The sequence below is a fragment of the Furipterus horrens genome, unplaced genomic scaffold, assembly GCF_987537825.1.
Source record: "Furipterus horrens unplaced genomic scaffold, mFurHor1.1.pri manual_scaffold_7, whole genome shotgun sequence".
NCBI lineage: Eukaryota > Metazoa > Chordata > Mammalia > Chiroptera > Furipteridae > Furipterus > Furipterus horrens.
The window spans coordinates 101,777,562-101,804,623 of NW_028327177.1; the positions used below are offsets into that span (position 1 = coordinate 101,777,562).

The 27,062-nt window shown below is 49.1% G+C and overlaps 1 protein-coding gene across 1 annotated transcript; it reads right to left on the reverse strand.

Annotated features, from left to right (window-relative positions):
* SSUH2 (ssu-2 homolog) lies at positions 1-26,196 on the reverse strand. The gene is made up of 12 exons (XM_090284928.1): positions 26,169-26,196; positions 18,947-19,045; positions 18,510-18,591; positions 17,100-17,232; positions 15,816-15,876; positions 14,757-14,881; positions 13,726-13,788; positions 11,938-12,023; positions 10,533-10,625; positions 9,885-9,990; positions 7,955-8,062; positions 1-2,269 (listed from the first exon to the last, which is right to left on the reverse strand). Exons 1-12 carry the CDS (start codon positions 26,194-26,196, stop codon positions 2,123-2,125), a joined length of 1,131 nt encoding a protein of 376 aa, XP_090141054.1. The 3' UTR covers positions 1-2,122.
* Between the last annotated feature and the right edge of the window lie 866 nt (positions 26,197-27,062).

Genomic DNA, 27,062 nt, shown 5'->3' on the forward strand with positions numbered 1-27,062 from the left:
TACAGGAGAAAAGAGAAGAAAGTAATTTTTTAATACATGCATTTGAATTTGTGAATGCTCAGGTGCAGCGGCATGAAGGAACCCCAGTGAAAGCATCAGATAGTTACAGGTTTGGACTTAGGAGAAGGGAGAGGACCAGAAACCACTGCAAACAATACATAGAGGAAAAACAAAGAACAGAGGTTAACTCTAAACACAAATCAACATTTTATGTTAAGTAACAATTGATGAGACTTTGTGTCACTTCGACAGGAACGTCGGTGAGATACCTGCAAGTCCTGGAAGATATGGAACAGCACTTCATTATGGGGGCATCCCCAGGCATTGCTGAACCTCAGCTTTCCTGGACTCCACCCACCAAATGCCAGTTGTGTCACTTTCAATCTATCACTTCCAAACTTGTCCCCTCCATTTGCACAAGGCCCCCTAGGGGCAGAAGCACCCCCTCTGAGAACCAAGGAGCTAGGCCAGGAGGACACCAGAGAAGGGGAGGGTGGCCTCCCTTGGTAACCAGAGCAGGAGCCTCCCAGACTGGAGCACATAGAGCTTCAGGAGGAAGAGGAAATGGCAAGCCTTGGGGAACCCTCCCTATTTGCTCTGCCACCACCAGACTCTGTCTCCAGGGTCCAGAGAGCACCCCAACCCAAGAGTGTACCTTGTCCTGCCCTTGGCTTCCCCCCTACAAGCAGAGCCTGAGGCATTGGCTGGGGGCAGCATCTGAGCATTGGTTTGCTGGACTCAGGCATCTCCAAGTCTCTGGGGTCCAATCCCTTTGCTTCTTAGTCACCTTTCCCTTGTCTTCCTGCAGCCCCAGGGGAGCCAGACACACTGAGCCCTGCAACTCCCGTTGGCCAGCCTCTCCACCACCCTACCCCAGCCCCGTGTGCAGGAGACTGGGAACCTGGGGCTGGGAGGGACAGGTGCAAATGCAAGTGCTTATTTGCATATCATTTCATGATGACACCCTGGGGAAAGGCCTCCCCCAACCAGGCCTTGCTCCCCGACCCTGTGAGGGATGAGGGCTGTAGGCAGGAGCTTGGGCATCAAGTGAGGGTGCAGACTGGCCCTCTCAGCGTATAGCAATCCCCTTGTGGGTCGGGAGCAGGCATACTAAAATGACAGGGGCCTCTGGTTACCCACAGCTAGGAGCATAGTGGTCCACCTGGCCCCTGCACCACCCCATCCAAAGCCAACTGGGCACCCACACACCCTGGCTGCACCAGGAAGGAGCGCCTGCACATGACTGGGTGCACTCATCCTATTCAGTGCACAGGCTCTAAGGTTATCATGTGATGTAAGAACCTGCATAGATCCAAAAGCCACTCTCTCAAATCTCCCCTTGCCCAGGCACCATGTTAGAGATCAGCATGTAGGCTTCAGTCCATCCGACAGAGCAGGTTTGTTCTCCCCTTTGGGAACAGATCTCTATTTCTCCAGTCGGGGCATGTGTGAGGAAGCCCAGGCTGCCTGGAGAGGCCACATCAGGTGCTCCAGCTGACAGCCCTAGGGGAGGTCCCAGCCACCAGCCACCGCCAGCCACCAGGTCTCTGGGCAAACCAGCCATCATATCTTCCGGGTGAGGCCCCAGACACCGTGGAGCAGAGCTAGACCATCCCTATCCTGGCTGTGTGTGAACTCCTAACCACAGGACGGGAAGTCAAATTTTAGGGATACAGGTGCTTTGTGCCTCAGTGCGCTATTTGGTGTGCATGAAGGGCAGCCCGTTTGTGTGCATCGTTAAATGTTTCAGTAACGCTCAGCTGGGCAAAAGGTCCCCACTAGAAGAGGCACCCCAGAGCTGAGACGGACCCAGGAGAAGCAAAATCAAACCGCACGCTCAATTGATGTATTCATCTTTGCTTTGTGCCCCTGCCATTTAAATTCTTTGTCCTAAAGGACCATGTGAGGTTGAATTTTATAGTTTAAGCCTATGATGGATTCCACCACAGGAGCTCCAGAAAGACTTGCAGCTTGACAGGCAATAAGCTGAATTCTCTGGAAGGACAGACACACCAGGGTCGGCAAGCGACTGCCCAGCGTAGCCAACGACGAGTGCACCCAGGACCTCAGCTGTCCTCCTAGGTGAATGTGAGTGGCGGGCTGAGGGGACAGCCGAGCCGTGTCAGATGATGGTGCAGCCGCAGCAATACCGCTCAGGGTAGTCCGCCACGTGCACCCTGTGGTCAGTGCCGTAGATGTAGTAGACGTTCGTCTTTCCTCGGTACCAGTAATGAACCTCTGTGAGGGGGATCAGCTCGATGGTCTGGCGCTGGGGAAACAAGTGGCCAGGAAAAGCTTCAGTGCTCTATGCAAGTCACTCGCCTGCTCAAGAACTGTCAGGAGCTCTCTACTACCTGTGGGACGGAGTTCATGCTCTGGAGTTGGTGTTTTGGCTGCACTCTGCCTTTCTAGATGCATCTCCACTGCACTCCTTCATATCCCCTAAGCTCTGGCCCAAACCAAGACACCATCCGATTCTAGGTTTTAGGAAGTGGAGGCTTGGGCATCCCCAGAGGGGTCATGGGATGTATGGAGAGTCACCAGCCAAAGAGGACATTTTCCAGAAATATTAATTTTGAGATGGGGGTGGAGGGGATAAAAAAAGGTAGAGGGTAAAGTCATTTTAAACATTTTTTTATATTACAACAACCATGGACATATGATGGAGTGAATTATACAATTTGAATTAAATTTTAAGATAAAAAATTGACACCAAAGAAATTCCAAAGTTCAGTAGGCTGTTTCAAGCTATTCTCTCAGTCCCTCCCTCTCCCCACCCCATGGTTTTACGTGGACCCTCCTGTGAGAAGTTTTCCAGTGCTCATGGAATTTCCAGTTTGGAAGATCATCTACATCAAGCTCCATCTCCTTGCCATTGTTGGACCTGTTTAATGCTCAAACCTCCTCCAGCATCCACCTCTACCTAGGAGCCTGGGACACTCACACTGGCCTTCAGGGCCCTCAATGGAACTAACAGCCCCTCCCTGGGAGAGAACGTTGGCCTCCTACTGAGGCCCCCATCCCCATTAGCTTTGGTGCTGTATTGACAACTACAGATGCATTTGACAGAGGAAAGTCATCCTAATTGTGGAAGGCAAAGCTTTCTTGGGGACATCCTGAGAGTCAGTCTCTATGTCAAAACCCCTAAGTCCTTCTGCACTGGCTGTTCCCCTGTCCCAGACTCAGGTTTGGAGATCCCAAACCCAGAGGAGGTGGCGTGGCTAGCCCAGGATCAGACACTCTCACTTGCTGGAAATTCCTCTCCTTAGGAAAAGAGTTCCAGCCCTGTCACTCTAGGTGATTGTCTGAGGGAAAGGATGAAGCAGGCTGGGGAAAGGATTTTGAGAAGCAGCTCCCTACTGTACTGGGGGGAAGCCAAGAGGTAGCATGAAATTGGGGCAGGAGCAGGGATCAGAGCCAGGGTGTGCCTTTTCCACAGAGCTCTCTGTGGAGTCTCGCACTTCCTTTATCTGGGTCTCAGTTTCCTCATCTGTGAAATTGGGGTAAAACTTCTAAGTCACAGAGTTGTTGAGACAACCAAATGAGATTGTGAGGATGAGTTTTCTCCATATGCCAGAAACTAGTCTCCAAGTAATAATTTTGGAAATAGAAGGTAGAAGACCTCTCTTGACATTTTGGTACAGATGACCCATCATGGGAACTACAGGGCAAGAGCTGCTGGGAGCCCGCATCCTTGCTCAGAGGGCCTGGACAGTGGCATCAGGACCACTCTCATTTCCAGACTTTTCTACTTAGATCAAACAGACAGCACAGGAATACCACCCCACCACTGCCTGCCTCCCATCACTGCTGATCTGAATGGTATCCGAGTCTGAGGCCACATATGGATAAGGACATCAGTCACCCTGTAACAGGCCGTCTGTCTGTACACCTGGGTCATGCCCCTGGGATGAGCTGACCCCAGGTCTGAGAGGCCGGGGATGATGTCTTGACTGTATTCCACTCACTAACTCCTCAATCCTGTGCAAAATATCAGCATGAATCTTTGTCTAGAGATCCAGGACCAAAGGGCAATTTAGGAAAAGGCATGGACTCTTCTCCCATTATGTTACTTTTTAAGAAAAGATGTGCCCCTGCCCCATTTTCCCTTCCAGCTGGGCTGGTTCACAAGTCACTTCTGTTGTCCAGGGCAGGGCTGTGCTGCAGGGAAAAGCCCCATGGGACCAGGTTCCAATGGAGGCCAGACACTTAGGTCTAGATCTCAGCAGTCACTTCCCCTCTTTGGGCCTCAGTTTCCCCAGCTGACAAATGAAGGGTCCAAAAAGGACTCAAATTGTCTGTCTCAGAGGCAAGAGAGTTCTGGGATAAACGCTAGTGTCCTTATACTCTCCCCAGTTCCAGAGAAGATAACTCAGTCTGCGGGGCTCTTCAGTGTGACCCATACCACAGGCGACTAGGGCCAAAGAGTGAGCTTCCTGAGACATCGTCCTGGGGTCTTTCATGACACTGTTCTCTTCCCACGTGGGTTTCCCCAAGTATACACTCCTACCCCCACCCCACCTCTACATGCTCTGCTGCTCATAGCTCAGACTTCGTCTTCTGGGTCCCGTCCTCGAGATATGGAACTCACCACCCTCCCAGGGCAGGAAGTGCCTCGGAGGTTGTGCCAATGGTTGGATGGTGCTGAAGAATGAAAGTCCAGCTCCTTGCCTCCAGGGCACCCTGAAGTGTGGTGGATGCTCAGAGCTCCCCTGGGACCGGGCAGAGGCCAGGCCGTTGCCTGTACCATGCTCTTGTGTGGCTTCTCCCTTCTCCCTCTCCAGCTCCATGGGTTCTCCTGGGAGTCCTCCCTTAATGGATGTCAGGCCCACAAACCCTAGTCTGGGATTGGCTTCTGCAAAGCCCAATCTAAGGCAAGGTCCAATGCTGCTCATTTCATAGATGGGGACACTGAGGCCCACAGAACGGAAGAAAGGGGCTCGTAGCCAGGAGTGTGAGCCTGAGAGAGCTGGCCAGCAGGTCCTGACCTGGTAAGTGAATTGTCCCTGCAGCGTCTGGTACAGTAAAAACAGCCCCAAACCTCCCCACTGGCTGATACCCCTTTGAGCCTCCAAAGAGTCACTTGTGTCTCTTGAATACGATGAATCACATTCGGCTCAGAGTTAGAGAACTTGGGTTCTACTCCTGGGCTCTTCCACTAAAGTGCTGTGACCTCGGGCAGATGACTTCTACTCCCTAGGCCTCCTCTGCTTCACCGGAAAAGTCTTCAGTTTGGACTAGACCAGGGACAGCCTATGATGGCCTGCAGGCAAAGTAGGCCCATGGCCCACACAGGGGTCTTAGCATTTTTTAAAATTGTTGTCAATATTGAAAAGTTAGAAAGTTTCATATAAAAATCTGGACTTTAGAAAGTTTGCAGTCTTTGCCTCTGTGCCTACACGAAGCTGATGGCAGCTGGTCCCTTTGGATAAGGGGGCTCTCCTGTTCACATCACCGCCTGGCTCTGGTAGGCCTTTGACTTTGCAGTGTCCCAATTCTGTGATTTCAGAGGTCCATTCCAGCTCCAAGATGGTCATTTATTCATTTCAAATTAAATGCATCCTTCTCTCTTCTGCAGATAGGACAGATGTGCAGAGAGAGAAGGGGAAATACTCATTGCAAAGGAGACAGAAGGAACAGGGGCATTTTGACCAGGTTTCAAGTGCTTACAGAAAATTGTCCCTAATCAAAACAGCATGGTATTCTATTGGCAGAAAAATAGACACAGGAACAGAATTGAAGAAAGAAGCCAAAAACTTACAATGGAGAAAAGCAAACCATTTCAGTAAACTGTGCTGGGAAAAATGGAGAACCACGTGCAAAAGAATGAAATTAGACTATTTGTCCCTATACACAAAAGTTAATTCAAAATGGATCAAAGACCTACATATAAGATCTGAAACAAATAAATTACATAGAAGAAAAATAGGTATTAAACATATGGACCTTGGTCTTAGAAAGGATTTTCTGAATTTGACCCCAAGTGCAAGGGAAATAAAGGTAAAAATGAATGAATGAGACTGTATCAAACTAAAAAGTATCTGCACAGAAAAAGGAATCATCAATGCAATGAAAAGGCAAACGTCTGAATGGGAGAAGATATTTGCAAACAACACCCAAAATATATAAAAATCTCATACAGCCCTGGCTGGTATGGCTCAGTGGATTGAGCCCTGGCCTGCAATCCAAAGGGTCACCAATTCGATCCGCAGTCAGGGCACTTGCCTGGGTTGCAGACCAAGTTCCCAGTTGGGGCACACAAGAGGCAACCACACATTGATGTTTCTCTCTTTCTCCCGCCCTTCCCCTCTCTTGAAAAATTAATTAATTAATTAAAGAATTTATACAACTCAATAACAAAAAGAAAAAAAATCCAATTAAAAAATGCTCAGAGGGCCTGACCAGATACTTCTCCCAATAAGCCATACAAATGGCCAGCAGATATATGAAAAGATGCTGCAAGTGCAAATCAAACCCACAATGAGATACCACCTCACACCTGTTAGAATGGCTGTTCTAACAGTAGGACATAGAAACAACCAGTGTTCTTCAAGAGAAGATTGGATAAAGAAGATGCGGTACCTATATAAAAAGAAATACTACTTAGCAACTCAGATTGCCATTTGCGACAACATGGATGGATCTCAAGAACATCATACTACAAGAAACAGGTCAGATGGAAAAAGTCAAGAACCACATGACTTCACTCATATGCGGGATATAAGACTGAAAGCTACAAATGAACCCACAAAACTCATAGCTACAAATGCACACACAACAGCATGGTGATGATGGTCAGCATTGTGATTTTTCAGAGGAGAAGGGGTGGGCAGAGGTTGCAGATGGTAAAAGCGGGATAAATGATGACAGAAGGAGACTTGACTTGGGGTGGTAAGCACACAGTGCAATATACAGATGATGTGTTACAGAATTATACACTTGAAGCCTGTATAATCTTAACCTATGTCGTTCCAATAAATTTAATAAAATTTTAAAAATTAAAAAGAAAATTTTCTGGGATGTGGGTGAAGCAAGGGAGAGCAAAGGGGGAAAAATGGGACAACTTAATAGAAAAACAATAAAAATTAAATTTAAAAAAAAGAGAACATTTTCTCTTCCTTACAAAGCCCCCTGAAGCCATTTTAGCACTTCTTTTTCCACAGGTGAGAAACTGGACTTCAAAGAGGAGAAGGCAGGTGACCCATGCAGGTTAGGATGCAGGAGAACCAGGACCTGAGCCCAGTCTGCAAGGCTCCGGGACTCAGGCTGACAGGTCCCCCTCACAGAGCTGGCACTGAGCATTCCCTGTCCAGACTCCTCCTTCCAGCAGCTTCTAGCCAGCTGCTGCGAAAGGCGCTCCCGGGACGCGGACAGGCACCACTGCCACCCAGTGGCCACCAGGATACAGCACCAAAGCAACCCTAGCCCTAACCACCACACCTGCCCGTGGGAGGCTTCCGGAAAACAAGCCTGGGACTTGGGTAGTGCCCTGAGGGGCAGGACGCTGGGTTCACACCCTGGTCTCGAGATTTCCCTTACCCTCTCTGAATACTGGGGAAGCGGGTGGGCGGGGGGTTCTGATCCAATCACACTGAGACACAGCCCTGCTTGAAACCCTGTAATAGCTTCTTGTCACTCTCCAGATAAATATCAAAACCTGTCACCATGGACTATGTGACCTGCCCTGCTTGCTGCCTCTGGCCATACCGGCCTCAGGTCAGTACTCAGGACTCCTTGTGGTCCTTGGACCAGGGCTCCTCCCTACCACCCTCCCTCTGGCCGACTCTTCCTCACCCTTCCTCCCTGCCCCTCTCAAGAAGAAGCCCCCAGCAAAGGGAACATCCCATTTCCTCCGTTATGTGACCGGAGAGACAGTGCCCTGGCCCTCGGAGCTCTCCCCTGGCCCCAGAAGCGAAGCCTGCCTCCCAACAACCCCAGGCCCATCGCGGCTCACCTGCTGAAGGACACGGGCTCTGGAGGCCAGGGTAGCGCTGTGCTGGGCAATGCCCCGCTGGGAGGCCAGAGAGATCTCCCTCAGGGGGAAGTCGACAAGGGGGTACACCTGGGGAGAGAGACGCAGCCTCCTCGCTACTCTGACCGAGTGCCAGCACCTGGAGCCTCGGCGATCGATTTCAGGTGGGCGGGAGGACGAGCCTAGACTGGGAAGGGTCCGAGGCCACACAGCAAGCAGGTGAGGATTACCTGAGCTCCACGGGCCCTTGATTACCCGCACTTTGTTGGGAATTCCACGAAAAGCGGGCTGTGTAGAGAGAGTATTCCTCCACCGGCAGCCCTTAGTCGCCCGGCAGCCTCTGAGGCTGCCTGGCTTGGGTGGGGTGCGGGGCTTCCTAGAGGAGGGAGGCCTGCCTTCAGCCTTTAGGAAGCCACGGTGACTGAGGCAAAGAAAGGAGGCTGAGAAACGTTATTCAGCCATAAAAAGGAAGGAAGACCTGACATTTCAACCGCGAGGGTATTATGCTAAGTAAAATAAATTAGGGAAAGAAAAATACCATGTGTTCCACTTGCTTGTGGAATCTAAAAAAACCAAAATAACCAAATAACCAAACTTCCAAATACAGAGAACAGATTGATGGTTGCCAGAGGTGGGGTGAGGAATGGATGAAATGGGGAGGGAGGTCAAAAGGTACAAACTTTCCGTTATAAAATAAGTCCTAGAGATGTAATGTACAACATAGTGACTATAATAAATAGCTCTGTGTTAAAGTTGCTAAGAGAATAGCTCTTAAAAGTTCTCATTACAAGAAAAAAAATTATATAACTGTGGTAACTATGTGTGGTGATGGACGTTAACTAGACCTCCTGTGGTGATCATTTCACAGTATATACATATATCAACTCATTGTGTTGTACACCTAAAACTAATATAATGATATATGTCAATTATATCTCAAATCGTTAACGCATATTACAAAATGAAAGAAGCCAATCTGAGAAGGTCACATATTGTAAGAAAGGAAAGGAAGGGAGAGAGGGAGGGAGGAAGGAAGGAAGGAAGAAGAAAAACAGACTGAGCACTTGACCCTCTCAGAGAAACCAGCATGAGGACCCTCACCAGGCAGTCTTTAAAGGCCAAGTTCCCTGCCAAAGCCTATGGCAGGGTTGGCAAATCTTTCCTGTAAAGGGCCACAAAGTAAATATTTCAAGCTTTGTGGGCCTAGGGTCTCTGTGTTGACTACTCATTTCTGCCCTTGCAGCACAAAGCCAGCCACAGACAATACATAAAGAGGCATGGCTGTTTCCCAATAAAGCAGGCCGAGGGTTGAAGTTTGCCAGCATCTGGCCACCAGGACCCTCCCTGCTGCCACGTCTCATGTCCTAGCGCCTCTCTCTGCCTTCTAGCCCCACTGCTCTCTGCTGTTCTTCAAGCCTCTGCCCTGCTGTTCCATCGCTGGGCACCCTCGCTCCAGTGACCGTACGACCACTGCACTGCATTCAGCTCTTTGCCCACTGTCACCTCCCTGCGCCCCAGCCCCTGCCTCCTCACCCTGGCGGCATATTTCTCAATGGCCCTTACTGCCATCTGACACTGTGGTGGAATGTTATCTCCCTCACCAGACTGAGAGATCTCTGAAGCCAGGATTTTGTTGGACAGTATCCCCAGGGCCCAGAATGGTGCCTCATACAGGAGGAGGGTCTCCACGTTTGTGGAAGGGAAGGAGGGGAGAAAAAAAGGGAGAAAGGGTCCAGTATATGAAATTCCAGAGAGGACTGACCCCATGGCGTCCCAGATGCCTCTGTCCTGTCTGGGAAGCTCTGCTCCCTCCCAGCCCGTCTTCCCAAATGAATGCAGCCTCCCCCTGAAAGCCAGCAGCGCCAGAAGAGGAACCTAGCTTCCGTGTGGTGCTCCACAAAGCCCTTCTTACCATTGTATTTTCATCCTTAAAGAGGTTTTCTCCTTTGGCTTTAGCTAGGAGCTCCGTGGGACAGTCCAGCTGGTGCTCAGACACAAACTCAAACAGGCTGTTCTTCCTGGAGGTGAAGGGATGAGGGATGCTTAAGAACAAGGGTTTGGAATAATACAGACAGACCTGGGCTGCAGGGCTTGCATTACTACTGGTGGGACCTGGGGAAGGTTTTTAGCCCCTCTGGGCCTCAGCACGTTCAGCTGTAAGCTGGGAAACTAGTGAAGAACTGACAGTTCTGTCCTCACCTCGGTTCATACTTCCCTGTGAAGCACTTAGCAGAGAGGCCAACAGGAGGAACATTTAAGGCCCGGGATTGTCCCTGACGGGGGAATTTAGGACACAGGTGGAAATGCCCAGGTGTTGAGTGGTTGCTGCACTAGGAAGTGGTGATGTCAGAAGGGCCTGTACTGAAGCCACCAGCATCCCACCACCCTGTGCTCCTCTTCCCAGGGATCTCTCCCCTTTCCAAGTAGTTTTAAGCCATTTTCTCCCAGCAGGTCCCTGTCCTGAAAAAACCCCAACCAAGTGCAGTTTCTCTGAAGAAACCAGCCCAGGCCACGTCCCCCAGCTACTGTAGGGCCACCGCATTGAGACACTACCACATACCACATGATGACCAGCTGGATGAAGTGCAACAGTTTCTTTTCCCCCTTGCAGGTGGTGCAGGTCTTGTTCCCCCTCCCTGAGCACGTGCTGCATCTGAGAGAGATACACCATCAGGACCACTCAGACACCTGTGGGGCCCTGGTAGCTTCTGGAGACCCCCATGCCCAAATCTTTCCTCATAGAGGGGAACTGTGGTGGGCATGGATTGCTTCCACCCTCCCACCATCTAGACCTCTTGCTTCTGTGGCAGGGCTCCAATTTCCCTTTGGACCACCCTTCTCCCACCCAGTCTATATGGTTCATGGGCTTGCCCCCCACCCCTTCTATGGCCAGCTTGGGATCTCAGTCTGGCCAGGCAGCTTATTCCACCTCCCTAGCCACAATGGCTGTTACAAAGATGGGCACATGACCCAGGTGAGTACAAGGAGATCCACCCTACAACTTTTGTTGGAACTTTCTAAAAAGGGACATCCTTTTCTACTGAGGTTACTAAGCTTGGATGTGATGATGGTCCCCTCTGCCACAAGAGACAGCATGCCTGAGAACAAAACCAACACACAGGAAAGCGTAGTGAGGACTAGAGACAGATTCCTGATGACATTGTTTAAGCACCTGGATTCACCTGTACCTGAAACCACCTGAGAAATATACTCCTGGACTTTTTCTGTTACATGAGACTATAAATTTACTTTTTTGCTGAAACCAGTTTGAACTGGGTTGTTTTCACTTGTAAATAAAACAAATCTGACTTTCTTCCCACATCGAAGACCTTCTTCACCAATCACAGGTGGCAGGTCCACCAAAGCTTTGCCATCTGGCTTGTTAGCAGGATGCCCTTTAACCAATACAACTTTGAATAGTTTCACTCTTCATGGTTTCCTGTTTCCCTTTAAAGATGTATGAATACATTAAAGGACATGATTTACAAAATGTAGCGCCCACTGTTTGCAAAGCCCTGTGAGCAGAGATGAAACTTTGTTGATTGTTTAGTCAATCAACCAACCTTCCTTGACTCCTCCTCCATTCACATCCTGCAATGAGTTAAAAATAAGGGTTTACCAGGCCCAGATCCTCAGACAGTTAAGAATCTCACTTTTGGGTGGCTTTCTATATTCACCTCCTCCCCCACGTGAGCAGGAACAGGTCTCCTCTCCTTAAACCGCCCCTCTTCCTTCCTGCAGTGCCTAACTCCTTACACCTGACCCACAGATGGCTTGATGAGTTCCAGTCTTTTCCAGAAATATCAGGCCTCAAGAAACAGTCTGCCCACTCCACCAATATTTACCAAGCACCTACTATGCACAGAGCTCTGGGGACACAGGAGTGAAGAGACAGACAGCAGGCCCAGTTGCTTTCCAAAAGCACAGATGATGAAAGGAAGAAAGCCAGGGAGACCTGCTCATACCTGTGCCTGCCAGAGCCCGAGCACATCTGACACCTCCGGGGCTGCTTGGCCCTGCGCTTGGCCCCACTGCAGGAAGGGCACCTCACCTGCAGACACACGGTGGCCTCAGCACTCCCAGGCCTCCCAGGCCTCCCAGGGAAGTGGGGCAAAAAGCATCCCAAGACCTGGTTCAAATCCCGGTCTGGTGACTTTGGGCAAGCCCCTTCTTCTCCCTGGGCCTCCAGCCCTTCATCTGTAAAATGGGAGGGTTAGACACAATGTACCTTAGGACCCCCCAGTTGTACCTTTCAAAGACTCTATATCCTAACATCCCTGTTTCTCCTGGGACATCAGCCTCTCCTGTTCTTGCTAATTTCCGTGAACCTGGGACTGTCCCCTAACCAAACAGTCATGGCCAGAGGGAGCAGTAAGAAAGGTAGGCTGGCCGAGGAACCTGGTGTTGCAGATGAAAATCTCATCTTGGAAAGGCCCCCAGAGGTGACTCAGGCAATGCTCCCACAGTTGGCTCGGGGTGGGCTCCAGAGACAGTCCAGGGGGAGCCTGGGGGAGGAGGAAGGGGAGGTAGAGGAGCAGGGGTGGAGGAAGGCACAGAAATGACCTCAGGGGGCGCTCTGGGAAAGCCAGGAGGAGGCAACAGCAGGAGTGAGGGCAGAGAACAGACCAGGTGTGGGCACAGCGAGCCGCACAGATGCACAGACGGTGCTCAGGTGGGAGAGGAGTGAGCACACAGCAGGCGGCAGGAGGGCACCAGCCGGGTGGAAGGGCCGACAGGCAGATGGAAGGATAGAGGAAGACGCAGCTCAGAGCGACAAGTGGCCAATATGTGTCCAGAGGGTTATGTGTAAGGGGGTAGAGCTAAGAACACCTGAGGAGCTTGGCACTACTCCTGGGATGATTAGTAGCCCTGAACATTTTTAAAAAGAAGGCTGATGCCCTGAGATCCTGGCTGTGTGTTTAGGGGCCTGTACTGGGTCAAAAAGTACATCCAATAGAACCTCAGGATGTGACCTCATTTGGAAACAGTCTATGCAAATATAATTAGTTAAGATGAGGTAAATCTGGACTAGGGTGGGCCCTAAATCCAATGACCAGTGTCCTTATAAGAAGGCCACAAGGACACAGAGACACACACATGGAGATGGCCATGTGAGGCCAGAGGCAGAGATGGGAGTGACACAGCTACAAGCCAAGGACTGCTAGCAGAGTTCTGAAAGTGGCTTCTGCCTCAGGGCCTTCAGCCGAACCAAGCTGCTGACATCCTGATCGTGAACTTCCAGGCCCCAGGACTGTGAGAGAATACATTTCCGTGTTTTAAGCCTCCCAGTTTGTGGTAATTTATTACAGTAGCCCTCAGGAACCAACACAAGCCCCTACCTAGTTTGTCTCTGGAAACCCTAGGAACTTCACCTTCTTGGTACTCATCCCCCTGTACTATAGGCACTAGTTACTGTGGGTCTCCGCACAGACAGGGGTCCCTGGGGAGAAGGACCCCAGGTCTTAGTCCTCTTGCTGGGCCTAGTGCCAAGCTGGTGCTTAATGAATGTCCATAGATGGATGAGAAAAGAGAGAAAAATTAAAATCATAATCCATCACAGTGAAAAAGGCCAGGAGAGACCACACAACCCAACTTTCCCATTTTACAGGTGGGAAAATGGAGGCACAGCAAGGGGGGATGACTTGCCTGAGGTCACACTGTTAGCATGGGGAGCCCCAGCCCCCTGCCCAGCCCTCTGTCCCCGTGGGGCTCCTCCACTCATGCCACGCTTACCAACAGCCACACATACTCACCATGCCGGCCCCATGGCAGCCGCTGCACTTGTAGCGTCCATGCCCACGGCATTTGTGGCATTCCTGGTGGTGAAGTGCTTTCTTTGCATCTAGTTTCTCAGGCACCTGCAGCTTCACCACCTCCACCTCTGCTTCCATCCCCACCCCCATGTCACCATTCAGAGCCAGAGAAAGAAGATGGCCATGCCCACTTGACCATGATTCCAAAGGGCCTTGAATGCCAAGCCCAGGAGACCATCTCATCACTTCCTCAGAGCCCCAGCCTAATCTGTCCTGGATGCTAAGTGGGGGACACTTGCTCTCTGAGTCCCACATCCTGACTCTTGCTGCCAGGCCAAACCACAAAGGTTGGTGTCCTTCTCCCATTAAGTAGCTAAAATGGTCTTTGGGAATAGAAGCCATAAAAATGGACAGCATTTTTGTGAAAGGCAACAATCTAGCTACTGGAATTTAATCACTAGATCAAAATAGCTTTTCCATTCTCGAGAAAAGAACAGAACCCTTTACTGAGCTCTCAAAGTCCTCTCTGTCTCATAATGCTATGAAAACACACGGGGTAAAATTACATGCTTGAATCAAGTTCTAAAGTGAAAACAAGACAGGTAATTAGATGAGAGCATAATATAAAACGTCTCAGCTGTGCTTTTGTCGTACATTAGGTTACCCTCACTTCATGTCATGCTCGTTTCTGTAAAACAGGAGAGAAGTTAAATTCTGCTCCCCTACTGACTTCCATGAAAAATTCCAGCAAGGTTTTCACTTTATTTTGTATGTTTCATTCAGCACTTCAGCCATTTACCATCAGGTCAAAAGGGGGGCGGGGAGGATAAACACTCAGATGGCTTAGGAATGTGAATGCTCACTATTTGAACATAAATGGGATCATTCTTTTGCTATATGAATAGATAACCAAGAGATAAGCCAAGACCCTGGATTTGAGGTTTCCATTCTAAAAGGATAGTGTTTCAGGAAACCTACAGTCCCTGGAAAAGCAGCTCAGACAGAATGGCATGTTATAATAACCAAGTTACCTTGACCAGTGACGAATGAGGAACCTGGAACTTCCTGGTGTCTTCCTGAAACATCGGGGGGACCTGGACCTTGATGTCCCAAGGCCTGGGGGAGGTCCCTCTTTGGGGCCCATCTACTAAGTGATCTGAAATAGAAGCAGATCATTGTAAGAACAGCAAACAGCTGCAGGACAAGCTTGCATTCATTCACCAAATAGTACAGAGCCTTCACTCAGTGCCAGACATTATTAGGCTGGACCCTGGGGCTCCAAGGAAGGGTAGTTAAAGGGTCCCCTCAGAGTTCATAGTTAAGCACCCAAGCTTTAGGGTTGAAGAGAACTGGGTTTGATTCCTGGTTCTTCTACTTCCTAGCTATGTAACTCCAAACAAGTTACTTCACCTCTCTGACCTTCAATGGTCTCATCTCTGAAATGGGGATAATGAGGGCACATACTATAGAGAATGGTAGAGAAAATTACACAGAAGAAGGAATGTAAATGCTTAGCACAGGGCAGGCACATGCTGAAGGTTCAAGAAACAAGAACTATCATCTCCATTCCCACCATCTCCTTCCTCCTCCCTTCGTGGAGACAGACATGGCTACAACCACGATGCTGAGTGCTTTGGACAGGAGTTCTGCTGGGGATGGAAGTGGCAGGAGAAGGAATCCTGCAAGGCTTCATGAAAGAGGCAACTTGTGAGCTGAGTCTCGAAGGATGAAGCAAAGTGTGGGGTTCAGCAGGGGTGGGATGGCATGGTGCATGGAGGCCCGGTGGTGGCCCGGGAGGCAGGCAGTCACCCAAGCACACACACTACCTGTGCCATCTAGCCCTGGTGGCAGCACCAGCCTGCAGCCAAAGGCAAACACAAGACTTTCTCAGGACCTTGTGCAAACTGCTTTCTGGACAGGGAGCAGTTGCTGAGATCAGTACTGGGAAGTCTCTGAGATGAAAGCCCACTCTTTCATTTCACAGGAAACCAAGACTCTGAGCAGAAGAGCATCTCATTCCAGTTTGGTGGCTGAGACCAGCCCCTGCCACATTTGCTCCCAGTTAAACTGGTTTCAGACAACTCACTTACTAGTAAAGGGTTGAAATGTCCATTCGCTTATCCTGGATTCGCTGAAAGTCTCCAGTCGATACTGTAGAGAAAAAGACAGTGAGTTCACACTCATGCCCTTTAGGAAGACAGAGCATTATGCTAAAAGAGGAAGCTCCCACCTGCTGGGGTTCAGTGGGGAGACCCAAAGGTCCCACACACAGCACAGGGGGCTGCTTAGAACAGGCTGGCAACAGCGATTTCTGTTCCAGAGGCGCTGGCACGTCTGCAGGGGGGTCAGTTGGCCCCAGGAAATCTCCCCTGACAGGCTCGCAACAGGGGCAATTTCAGTTTCCCGTTCTTTATACACAGAAACAATTTAAGAAATAAGTTTTGGAGCAGCAATTGCCTCCTGACAGACAGACAGAGGCCTCCAGAATCCACTGCTCCAAGGGTCCCCATTCGGAGGAATTGATCTGCCTGACGGCAAAATCCTCCTTCTTGATCCTCATCCACAGAATCACAAACCGGAAAGGTATCTTGGACATCTCCTGCTCCTCCTTTTTTCATGTGAGGAAACAGAGACCCCGAGAGGTCAACTGACTTGCCCAAGGCCACACAGCTACACGAGGACCTCTTCCCCCAGATCCCTGCTCTAACAACTCCCTGCAAGCCCATCTGATCTCTGTGTGACTGTGTGCTCACCAGAGGACGGCTGTTCCAGCGCCACTAGAAAATGTGAACCTAGACACTGTCCCAAGGCCCTGTCCCTGTAGACGGTGACATAGGCGCCTGCTGTGGTCCTGGCAGTGATCTCAGTGCAGGATTTCCCTGGAGCATCAGGCCCCGATGAGGAATAAGTGATTCCTTGGCACAGACGGGACTTGGGGGGAGGCAGAGGAAGCTGGGATGAAAGGGAGTCAATGGACCTCTCTGAGCCCACGCCTCGGAGGAGCGAGCCAGCCTTGTGTTTGAGGACATGGGCTTTGGTGGCAGCAAGCCTGAGTTTGAATCCCAGTTCGGTCACTTCTAGCTGAGTACGTTTGCCTCTCTAGATATCCAATTCCTCCTCTCTAGACTGACGATAATCACACCTACCATGCAGGTAGCTGTGAGGATGATAAGACACATATGTAGCATGCTTTACGTGAAACCTAGCACATTCGGGTTTTGCAGTGATAATAATTCCTCCGTGCGTTATCACTCAGAATGCAGACCTGAGAGGTCGCAGAAGGGCTTACATGCCACTGCCACTCACACGCACTGCCCTCAGACTCCTATCTCCCGTTCCCCATCACACGAGCCCCGCCAGGCCAGCTCCCTCACCCTGCACAGGGTCTGCTGCTTCAGCTCCTGGATGATGAAGTCGCTGGCGGCTGAGCTGCCATAACAGCATTTGGAGTTCACAAAGCTGAGGAGGGCTTCACGTGCCACCTCCTCCGTCACCACAGGGATGCTGCTGGGGACAGAGCAGAGAGGCAGGAGGGTCTGGGGAGGGCCCGCGGGTTCATCCAGGCCAGGTAGCCCCCTCACTCGCAGATGGAAACTGGCCCACAGCGGTGGGAAAGCACTCAGGAGTCCAACGAGGGAGGGCGTGGCGTCTCAGCAAAAGGAACTGTGTGAACAGATGCCGGGGGCGAGAGAGCAGCATGTCTTTCTAGAGGAGAGCAAAACTGCCTCAGCTGAAGTGTGGAACCCAGGAGAAGGGCTGATAGAATCTTAGAGCTCAAAGAAAAAAAAAAAAAACTTAAAGATGAATTATGCCATTTTACAGATGAGGAGAACTGACAGCCAGAGAAGATACCGCACAGCTCAAGAGGCAGCATTAGGCTAGACAAGGCTCCTGCCCTTGGGGAACTTGACCTCAGCCAGAGGAGCAGTGAGCAACTTCACACGAAGAGAGCAGCGTAGAACCATCGGCAGCTGCGCGCACAGCCCGTGACTCACCGGGAACCTGCTTCACCAGAGAGGCGGCCGCTAGGAAGGCAGACCACCAGCCCCTTCTTGTGCTTTCTCTCTAGACCCCTCCCCCTCATGCTGGAAAATTCCTCAGTTAGGCCCACCTGCCAGGTCCCCTCCTAAGTGAAGTCCTCCTGCGCCAACCCCTCCAGTAGGCAGAAGTCCTCTCCCTCCCCCTCCCCATCACATCCTCACATATCCCTCCGAAGGCCGGGGGCGGGGGGAGGGGGGCGGTGGAGGTGCACCAGGCTTCCCTCTCTCCGCACGAAGCTGGTGGTAACGATGCAGCTCTGCCCTAACACAAAACAAGGAGGGTGTGGGCCTCTCCAGGGAGCAGCTAGCTTTTCTGTTAAGGTCCAGACAGTGAATATTTTAGGCTCCGTGAGCCATGTGGTCTGTCTCTCAGCCACTCGCCTCCGCTGCTGTAGAGGGAAAGCGGCCACAGACGGTGAGTAAGCAGACGAGAGGGACTGTGTTTCAACGAAACTCAATTTACAAAAACAGGCAGTGGACTGGATTTGGCCCAGGGGTAGTTTGTGAGCCCTGATCTCAACTATGGTTTTCAACTCTGGTTTGGCCGCCCAACAGCCTGAAGAACATGGCAAAATACAGATTCCCGGGCTCCATCTTGGAGAATCTGATTCAGGAGGTCTGAATCCTGATGTGCCGTCAAAGTTGAGATCTGCAGCCCTCAAGGGCCCCACAGAGGGCTCTCAGGGGCAAGAGTAACAGGAAGCATCACCCTGTGAGGGTCACCAGAGCACACCTGCAACTCACCTGTGCTCCAGGAACGTCGACCAGCTCCTTTGTTCCCGGGGTCTCTGTGGGGCCTCCAAAGGTGGAAAGAATATCTGCTGTCCTGAAAAAGAAAGGAGGAGTCAGGGGCTAGCTCAAAGGAACAGTTACCTGTGGGTAAAAGAAGAAAAAACTGGCTGGATGTGAGAAAGAGCAGATATATCCAAAAAAAAGGATGATGGTTCTCAGACCAGCGTCACTCTGGTCTTAAATGGACATGGTCATGCTATGTTCACAGACACAGGGCTTATGCCCCATGTCATCCTATTCCCTCCCAGTGGTGACAAGGGGCTTCCCTGGGCTCCCAGAGTAAAAGGGAGCTATCCCAGTGCTGGCCTGTCCCAGAGATGTCCCCCTCCTGCCCCGACCTGCAGAAGCCCCAGGAAGAGGCTGCAGGAACCAAGACCCCACAGACTTACCACCTCCTTGAAAAAGGCAGTCATAGCTGGGAAGCCTCTCCAGGAGTTCAAATGGGGGCGCCAGAGGACTCTCCGCCTCGAAGCTGAGGTCCAAGACACCTGCAGAAAGACAGGCAGTCCCGGGCCTCAGGGTGGCAGGGGGGAGTCTGTGGCAACTTCACAGGAAGCTGACAAGTGAAGGCAGGTGCCTTATAAGAAGCCTCAGTTTAACTAAGCCCATCTTGCTCTGACACCCTCAGGAGACAGAACACATCTGTAGGGTGAGAGGGGGTGGTGTGGTGGTGTGATAGTTGCAGCTATAATAATAAGAATGAAAAAAAACATTGAGAATGGCAGCTCCTGTTTGATGGCCAGTCACTGTGACGGGTACTTTAGAAATATCGTCATATTCCATGACCCTGGACATAGATACTGAATTACAAATGGTCGTGCTTCTTTAAGGCCCTTCTCTCTAATCAAAAGATGGATCTATGCCTCCTCCCCTTAAACTGGGGCAGGTTTAGGGCTGCTTTAACCAAAGGAACACAATGGAAGCAATGAAGAGAGTGTGATGTCTACCTCTTGCCTCTAGGAACATTCCCTCTTGAGCCCTGAGCTGCCATGTAAGAAATCAGCACATCCTACTAGACCGACCATGTAGAGATACCCTAAGACTAAATGAAGAGGGCCAGGTGGAGCCCAGCCTTTCAGCCACCGCCAACAAGCCACCAAGCCACCAAGCCACCAAGCCACCAAGCCACCAAGCGACCAGGCATGTGAGTGAAGCCATCCTGGAACCTCCAAGCCAGACCAAGCTACCCGCTAAATACCACCGAGTGACCCATGCACATCCATTGCAGTTCCCATGAGCCCAGTTATCAGAATTAAAGATGAAGGTCAAGGTTGGACTGTAGCCAGGGTGACTGGACTCAAAATCCCTGAGGCTCACTGGTTAGGAACCTTGGCTCCAATACCCTGGGGACATGCATCCTTGCAAAACTCAACTATCCCAGTTGTGAAACAGCAGAAAATGATGTCCATCCAATAATACAATGCATATACAGCTCTGAACCCTGAGCCTGGCATTTAATAAATGCTCAGTCAATGCCATGGACCTGAAGAGGCAAGGCTTTCCTCTTTCTTTGTGTTCCTTTAAGCCAGAGGACAATGGAAATGTCAAGCATAGAAAAAAAGGCAAGAGGATCACAGCCCTTTCCCCTGGGATGGCCCCCACCCACCCAGAAGCCTTGGTCAGCTCGGACACTAGTACTATACTGTCCTCCACGAGAGGACAGGGAAATGCCATATGCTTGCTGTGTCTTGCTGGAAACCAAACAAAGGAGCAGGAAGAGGGGAAGAATGAGAGGTGGGAAACTCAGAGCTCCATCCATCAACCAGGAGCCACCCTGACCTCCCGGGCAGTCAGGCTTCATCAGAGCTAAATTAATCTCACCATTATGTTATGTACAAAAATAAAGGACTCCAGGCTGAGCTGTAGGCGGATGCGTCATTTCCTGTGCAGATCTCATCAGGCACAACAGGAACGCGAACGTCACAGGGCATTGTGTGACACCCAGCGTAGGACACTCCAAAGGGGGCCACCGGGCACTTCGCTGTTTCCACGGTGTTGGGGCTGAGTTCCAGGGCAGGTGTCCAGCTGGGCCACCCCACCCTAACACACGCATTGTGCCCTGTGGCTCTCACACGGATGGCACAGGCATGATCTCTTTTGTGCTTTACAACAACCGCTGTTTTCCCCATTTTGTAACAGAACGAGATGAAGCTCAGAGGTGAGATTTGGGGCAACAAGCTCAGACATTTATAGCAGAGACAGAAATAGTACTTAGAACTCAGGGCCTGTCTGCAAGCCCTATGACCTTTCCTCCTGACTGAACGCCCTACTGCTCCATGCAAATGGCACCAAATGGTTGCTGAGAAAGCTTTGCAGCATGTTACCAAGGCAGTGTTTCTGCTCACCAGCCACCAGCTATTTTTCATTTGTACAGAAAGGAATTTTCCTTGCAGAGAAAGGCATAATTAATGGATAGCCTCTTAACTTTGTCTTTTAAATGCCAATCCCTTTATGTCAGAGGATAAACAGAGCCCACATCTTCTGCCCTTAATTCCAAATTAATCATCTTACAAGCACTGAAATTGTACCTCTTCTCTGCTCAAATCACTCCCCACTGCTGTCTTGCTTTAGCTTGTTTTATATTCTATCTGCTTCAACATGGTGTGAGAGCCCCCCTTAGATGGGGACCCCTGCTTCTTGCATACAGTTGGTGCACATGGGAGACTTCATTTAAATTATTCTTATGAAGGTGCAAGAGACATTCAAGTGGTCAGATTCACAGAGATAGAAAGTAGAACAGTGTTTCACAGGGGTGGGCGTGGGGAGAATGTGGAGTTTTTATTTAATGGCTAGTTTCAGTTGGGGAAAATGAAAACATTCTGGAGTAGGATGGTGATGATGGATGCACAGCAATGTGAGTGTGCTTAATTCCACTGACCTGGACACTTAAAAATGGTTAAGCTGGCAAATGTTGTGTTGTATGTATTTTACTACAATTTAAAATAATAGAAAAGAGAAAGATAAGGAGGTTCAGGTGATTGTAAGATGAAGAAAAGAAAGAAGTCCTGTTTTGGCAAGAAGAACAAACAAACAAATAACTGGCTACTCTAACTACAGGGCTTCCTAGCCAGACCAGAAAGCCTGACCAGGTCGTCCCCTCTCTTAAATACCTCAGTGGCTCGCCACTGCCCACAGTTAATGTCCAAGCCCCTGAACCTGTCAGTAAGGCCCTATATTACCTGTGGGACAGGAAGAAAAGGTTCTCATCTGCTCACGGGTTGGGGATAAACACTTCTTGTGCTGTGCAGAGCAGGGTGAGAGGAGAGAAGACAGTTAACTGGGGAGGTGAAGGAGCAGGGACAAACAACAGAGTGGAAAGCAGGAGACAGAGAGAGATGAGCCTGCTTAAGGCTTGAGGGAGAAGTGTGGGGGCTTTAGGGTGGGGACCACTGAGGAAATCTCTGGGGAAGCAAATATAATGTGAGAGAGACCAACACAAAGAGAAACGGGGGAAAGAAGACCTGAAGAAGTTTTCCCTAGAGTTATGTAGGTCCCTCTGGGGTGCCAAGAAAGAATGCAGCAAATGTTACAACACATACTCAGTAAGTGAGAATGTAGAACTCATGCGTTGTGGAAAGTGCCATCGTGCCCAGAGGCCCACATGGGGGTTGGGCTTTCTAAGAGCTGCCTCTCCTTCCCCGAAGTGACTTGTCCCTTCATGACACTGAGATTTGCACTGATGCTCATATATACACGTACCATCTCTCCCAGCCCTTGCCCTGGCTGGTCCTGCCCATGACACCCCATCACCTAGCTCAGCCTGACCCAGCTCAGGTCTCGCCTCCTGCAAAGCTGGCCTGGGGTGGTTCTCCTTCTCTGTGATCTCAGAGCACCATTGCTTTTGAAAGAGAATTCCATTCTCTACCACTGCTTTTGCCAAACAGCCTTATAAGAATTAGCATTTGTAAAATACCAGTTTGGGGTCTGCCTTCTCTACTAGACTTCAAACACCCTGAAGGTAGGTCAATGTTTTATTCATCCTTGTTCCCCCAGACATGAGCACAGCACAAAATAGCTAGTCTGCTGTGCAGTCTTAGAGGAAAACTCACTTAACTTTTCTAGGACCTTGATATCCTTTCCCTAAAACAGGGCTTAAGGAGTGAGGTCGCTGAGAGGAGCAAATAGTGCTGTGGGTAAAAGAGGGCTCTGTGAACACATTTGGGAGAGTCCTTGAGATCTTCTCTAAGCTATGACATGGCGTCATTAAAGCTTTTATCTCTTACTCCCCAAAGGGGACAGTACCTTTCCATTAGGAGTTTCCAGATCCACAATCCCCTTCCAGGAATGTGGCAGCCTGCAGGAGAGACCAGATGGATCCCATGAGGCCAACCTGGCAGGGAAGACCTGCATTCCTGGTGGTCGTGCCTCCATCCTAAGGGATATGTGAAAAACCCTGAGGCCCCAGGGTCAGTGACCAAGGCTCTTGGCAGCTGGGCCTCTTGCCTGGAAGTCCAGTGACAGCTTCCAGTGACCGTAATAACTTCAGGTCCAGTCTCAGATTTCCAACTCAGCTGGGGTGAGGAGCACTCTAATGAATACTCCTTTGGGGAGCTGAGCTGATCCAGATGCCAAAGGGAGAGTCCCATCTCTTCAGCACTGAATCACTGAGGAGTAAGGAGGTGCCACTGAGGTCCTATGGTCCTGGACCAGAGCAGCCTCCTCCTAAAATTACCAGGAGCTCTAGTTACAGCCAGCTGTACCCAAAGAGGCTCTTGCTCACCATTTCTGGGAGAGGTTTAAGTGTCCCTCCAAGAGAAGAGTGATTAGAAACATATTATATCTGGGGCCACCGAAGAAGCAGGACCTTGTCAAGCTAAAGAAAAAAAAAGACTCAGAACAGTTCTTACTTTAAACATAGGACAGACAGGTTCTGAGTAGCCTTGGGGCAGAGAGTATAGAATAAACACCAAAGAGTAGAGGCTCTAGGGAAAGAGATATAAACTCAATGTAAGAAAACTTGTGACAGTGTCAGCTATAGAAGGGGACCAGCCCACCACTGAAGCTGTTCCAGCCAGTGATGGTAGATGATGGTAGATGCTGCCTCCAGTTGGTGACACTGTCAGAGGCAACCTAGTATGATGATGGCAGTGCTAAACAACCTTCCACATGACTTCCATGTGGGTGCCACATCCCAGAATATCCCCATCCATGCCACCTTTGGTCCCTATGTATGTGTCATTGGAGGAAGAAGCTGTCCACATTATAGACTCCAAAACTAAGGGATAGCACTTTAGTGACTGGGAAGGGTAACTCAACTGGACAAAGTGGGCAGACGTCTCCACCTAAGACAGAACATGTAAATTACAGAAGTCCTATAGCAATTAGTAAGTCTGAAATCTGGAGAAAAAATTTACGTTGTTGCAGAGTTCATCGACTTAGTTTCTAAAAACTTTTCTGGATAATTCCATCCCTTGCAGTAGACCCTAAATGCTGACCTAAGGTTTGATTATATTAGAAATCAGCACATAGGGTGACCCTATGACAGAATCAAGGTCTATCATAAATTTTAGAATTTTAAGGGAACTAAAGTGTTCACCTTATTCTCACCTTGCTTACTAGAAGTATGATGCCAAAACAGAAATATCACAGGTGGTAATATTGTCCATTAATAACAGTTTATTTTAAATCTTTGGGGGACAAAATCTGGTAATTTCCTAGAGTCAATATTTTTTTTATGCCTACTCTAGAATGAGTGAGATTTTAGGCATTTTATTGGGACGGACAAAAAATCTGCTATGTCTTTCCCATACAGTGGTTCTAATAGTGATTAGTTGTCTTTAACTTCATTCAAAACAATTTTTGTTAGATTGTATTGTGACAGCTGTCATATCAGCATGCATTTAAAAAACATCAGAATTGGTGAATTTTTGTGCAGTCATTTTAATATTGATGAAAGGAGAAAAATATGCAATAGTTTCTATGTATTATGCTTTATTATTTCAAGAAAGGTAAAAATGCAATTGAAACACACCAAAAAAACTTATGCAGTGGTTTGCAAAGTTTCTTGGGAGTACTGACATTTTGGCCAAATAACTCTTTGCTGTGGGGCTGTCTTATGCATTGGAAGATGTTTAGCAGCACCCTGGCCTCTACTCACTAGATTCCAATAGTAGGAGACAGCTGACATATTCTAATATCCAAATCAATAGTTATTGATGAAAATGAAAAATGTGTCTTTCATTTTATGAAAAAAATGTAACAAACTTTTTGACCAACCCAATACATCCAATTAATCCTTTACTAAATCTGCAAGATGACACCATCTCTATTTTAATAGAGGGAAATAAAGCTCAGAATGGTTAAGTGACATAAACAAAGTCACCCAGCAATTAGGAGGCACAGTTTGGATTTGAATTGAGATCTGACTTAGCCCATTTCTACTAAGAAAAACCCCAAGTATAAATTGAAAGACTGTTAATGAGCAGTGTTTTGAAGAGGAAAGATTGCATTTGAATGTTAGTAGAAGCTTATTAAAATAAGACTATGAATACACAATTTCTAATATATCAGATTAGGTCCTCCTAGAACACATGCTAAAATATCTTTAGACAGCTTCCACTTCATTATGAAAAAGGATTCCAAAGAACAGTTAAATTGAGTTCTATGATTAGTGTGAGTTCATTTTATATCCCACTTTGGCTCTGAAGCTTAAAGTTTTAAGATAACAACATCAAAGACAATAGAGAGTGTTGAACCTTCAAAGGACCTTCAAAGTCACCAAGGTCAGAAATTATAAAAATGTGCTAGTGTAACAGGCCTTCTCTAGGATTCAAATGAAATCGGTGCAACCCCACCTCTCCAAAAATAAAAAGAAACACACACATTCACACAACATTTTGCCCACACCTAAGAACTCCTTACCAGATCTCCTTTTATAGATGAGAAAATTGGGGCTCAGGAAGCTTAAATAACTTGCTCACGATTACAGTCAATTCATAGCAGAGTCAGGACTTGAACCCTAGCCTCTCAGTTCCCAATCTGATACTGTACCACATCTGTCATTTCAAAATCAGAAACAAAAATTTCCATTTTTTAAACATAGCACATTTTTTTTCCTAAAAATACCATTTCTTTCTTCACCTCTTTAAATAGTCCTTAGATTTCATTGTACTTCTGTCCCAGTATGACAGGATGGGGTCACCCAGGCTGTTTCAGGAGTGGTAATAAACACGTGAGCTCTTAGCTAGAGGGAGACCATGAGTAAAGACCTTTTATGACATTTCTTTAAAATTAACCTCATCTAAGAACTGAACCCAAGTGGGATTGAAATAAGAATCCTGATAGTCAAGGTTACATTTGGCTCTGAAGAAGATGGGAACTGCCAACTAGAGAAAGGAAGGATCAAGATTGGAAGACTTGCACGGTATTAACATGGTTGGGGAGAAAAGTTCCCATCTTGAGTTTTTACCATCTTTTTCCATTGCTCAGAGACCCTTGTGGAAGAACAGCCTGGAGACTCTAAATGGGCTTTGCACATGTAAAAGGAAGGAAGGAAGGCATGCTCTCAGCAGGGCAGACACAGAACCTGAAATAGCACTAAGGGCAGAGCAAGGTTTCAGCTCAGTGCCTGCTACAGAGGTGGGTGCCCCCCACCCACCCAGCTGTACTTACTGTCCTCATCATTCAGATCTCTGTCCATGGTCCAGACGTCCAGCCAAATAGGTTTCTGCCCTCCAGGCCACTGGGATCTGAGGGACTACCTTCGGCTCCTCCCAGAACGACAGCCCATTGTTACCCAATTTGAATACAACAGAGGGGAAACTTTGGAAGGGAAGCACTTGGCCCATCAGAGCAGCTGCTCTGAACCCAGCTACAGGGGTTCTTGGATCTCCTACTCACCAGACTTTCTGCTGGCCAGTCTCTTGCTGGGTGCCTCCAGTCATCTGTGTCCTCACGACCCTATGAGGTGAGCACTTCTATGGTGCCCATTTTTTTGACTGTTAAGTCAGAGCTCTTGATGAGTATGATGTATTGTTCCTCTGTCAGAGGCAGGCTTCTAAGTGTTGTTGGGTGCAGTGGGGATACAGAAACATGTAATAACCACAAGGAGGTTACGTACTTTCCCAAGGGTGAGAGAAGATACGGATGGGACCTCTAAGTCTTGAGCATCAACCTCATTTCACTGGGGAAGAAACAAGTCACACACACAGCACATTGTGGGCACAGCCAGCTCCCAAACCAGGCTACATGGGCCCCTGCTGACACCATACCAACCTAGCCCCCTATGAAACATCTGTGGTTTTTTCAAAGTCTCTTTCCAAGACTTTTGCCTTGGAAGATCACCCTTCTCCTCTGGATGACTCTGAACAATGAACACCTGGACCTGGGTTACCTAGTGGTGGAAGCAGAGACCTTGTCTGCTGGCACCCCCTGCATGCTTCCTTGGCAATGACCTCTCACATCTGGGCCTGGAGCTCTCTCGCCAAGGAAGCCTTTCTCCACAGGACAAGGCAAGTAGCCTGGGCCCTGGCCCATCCAGCCCACAGGCCTGTGGGGATGTGCCTG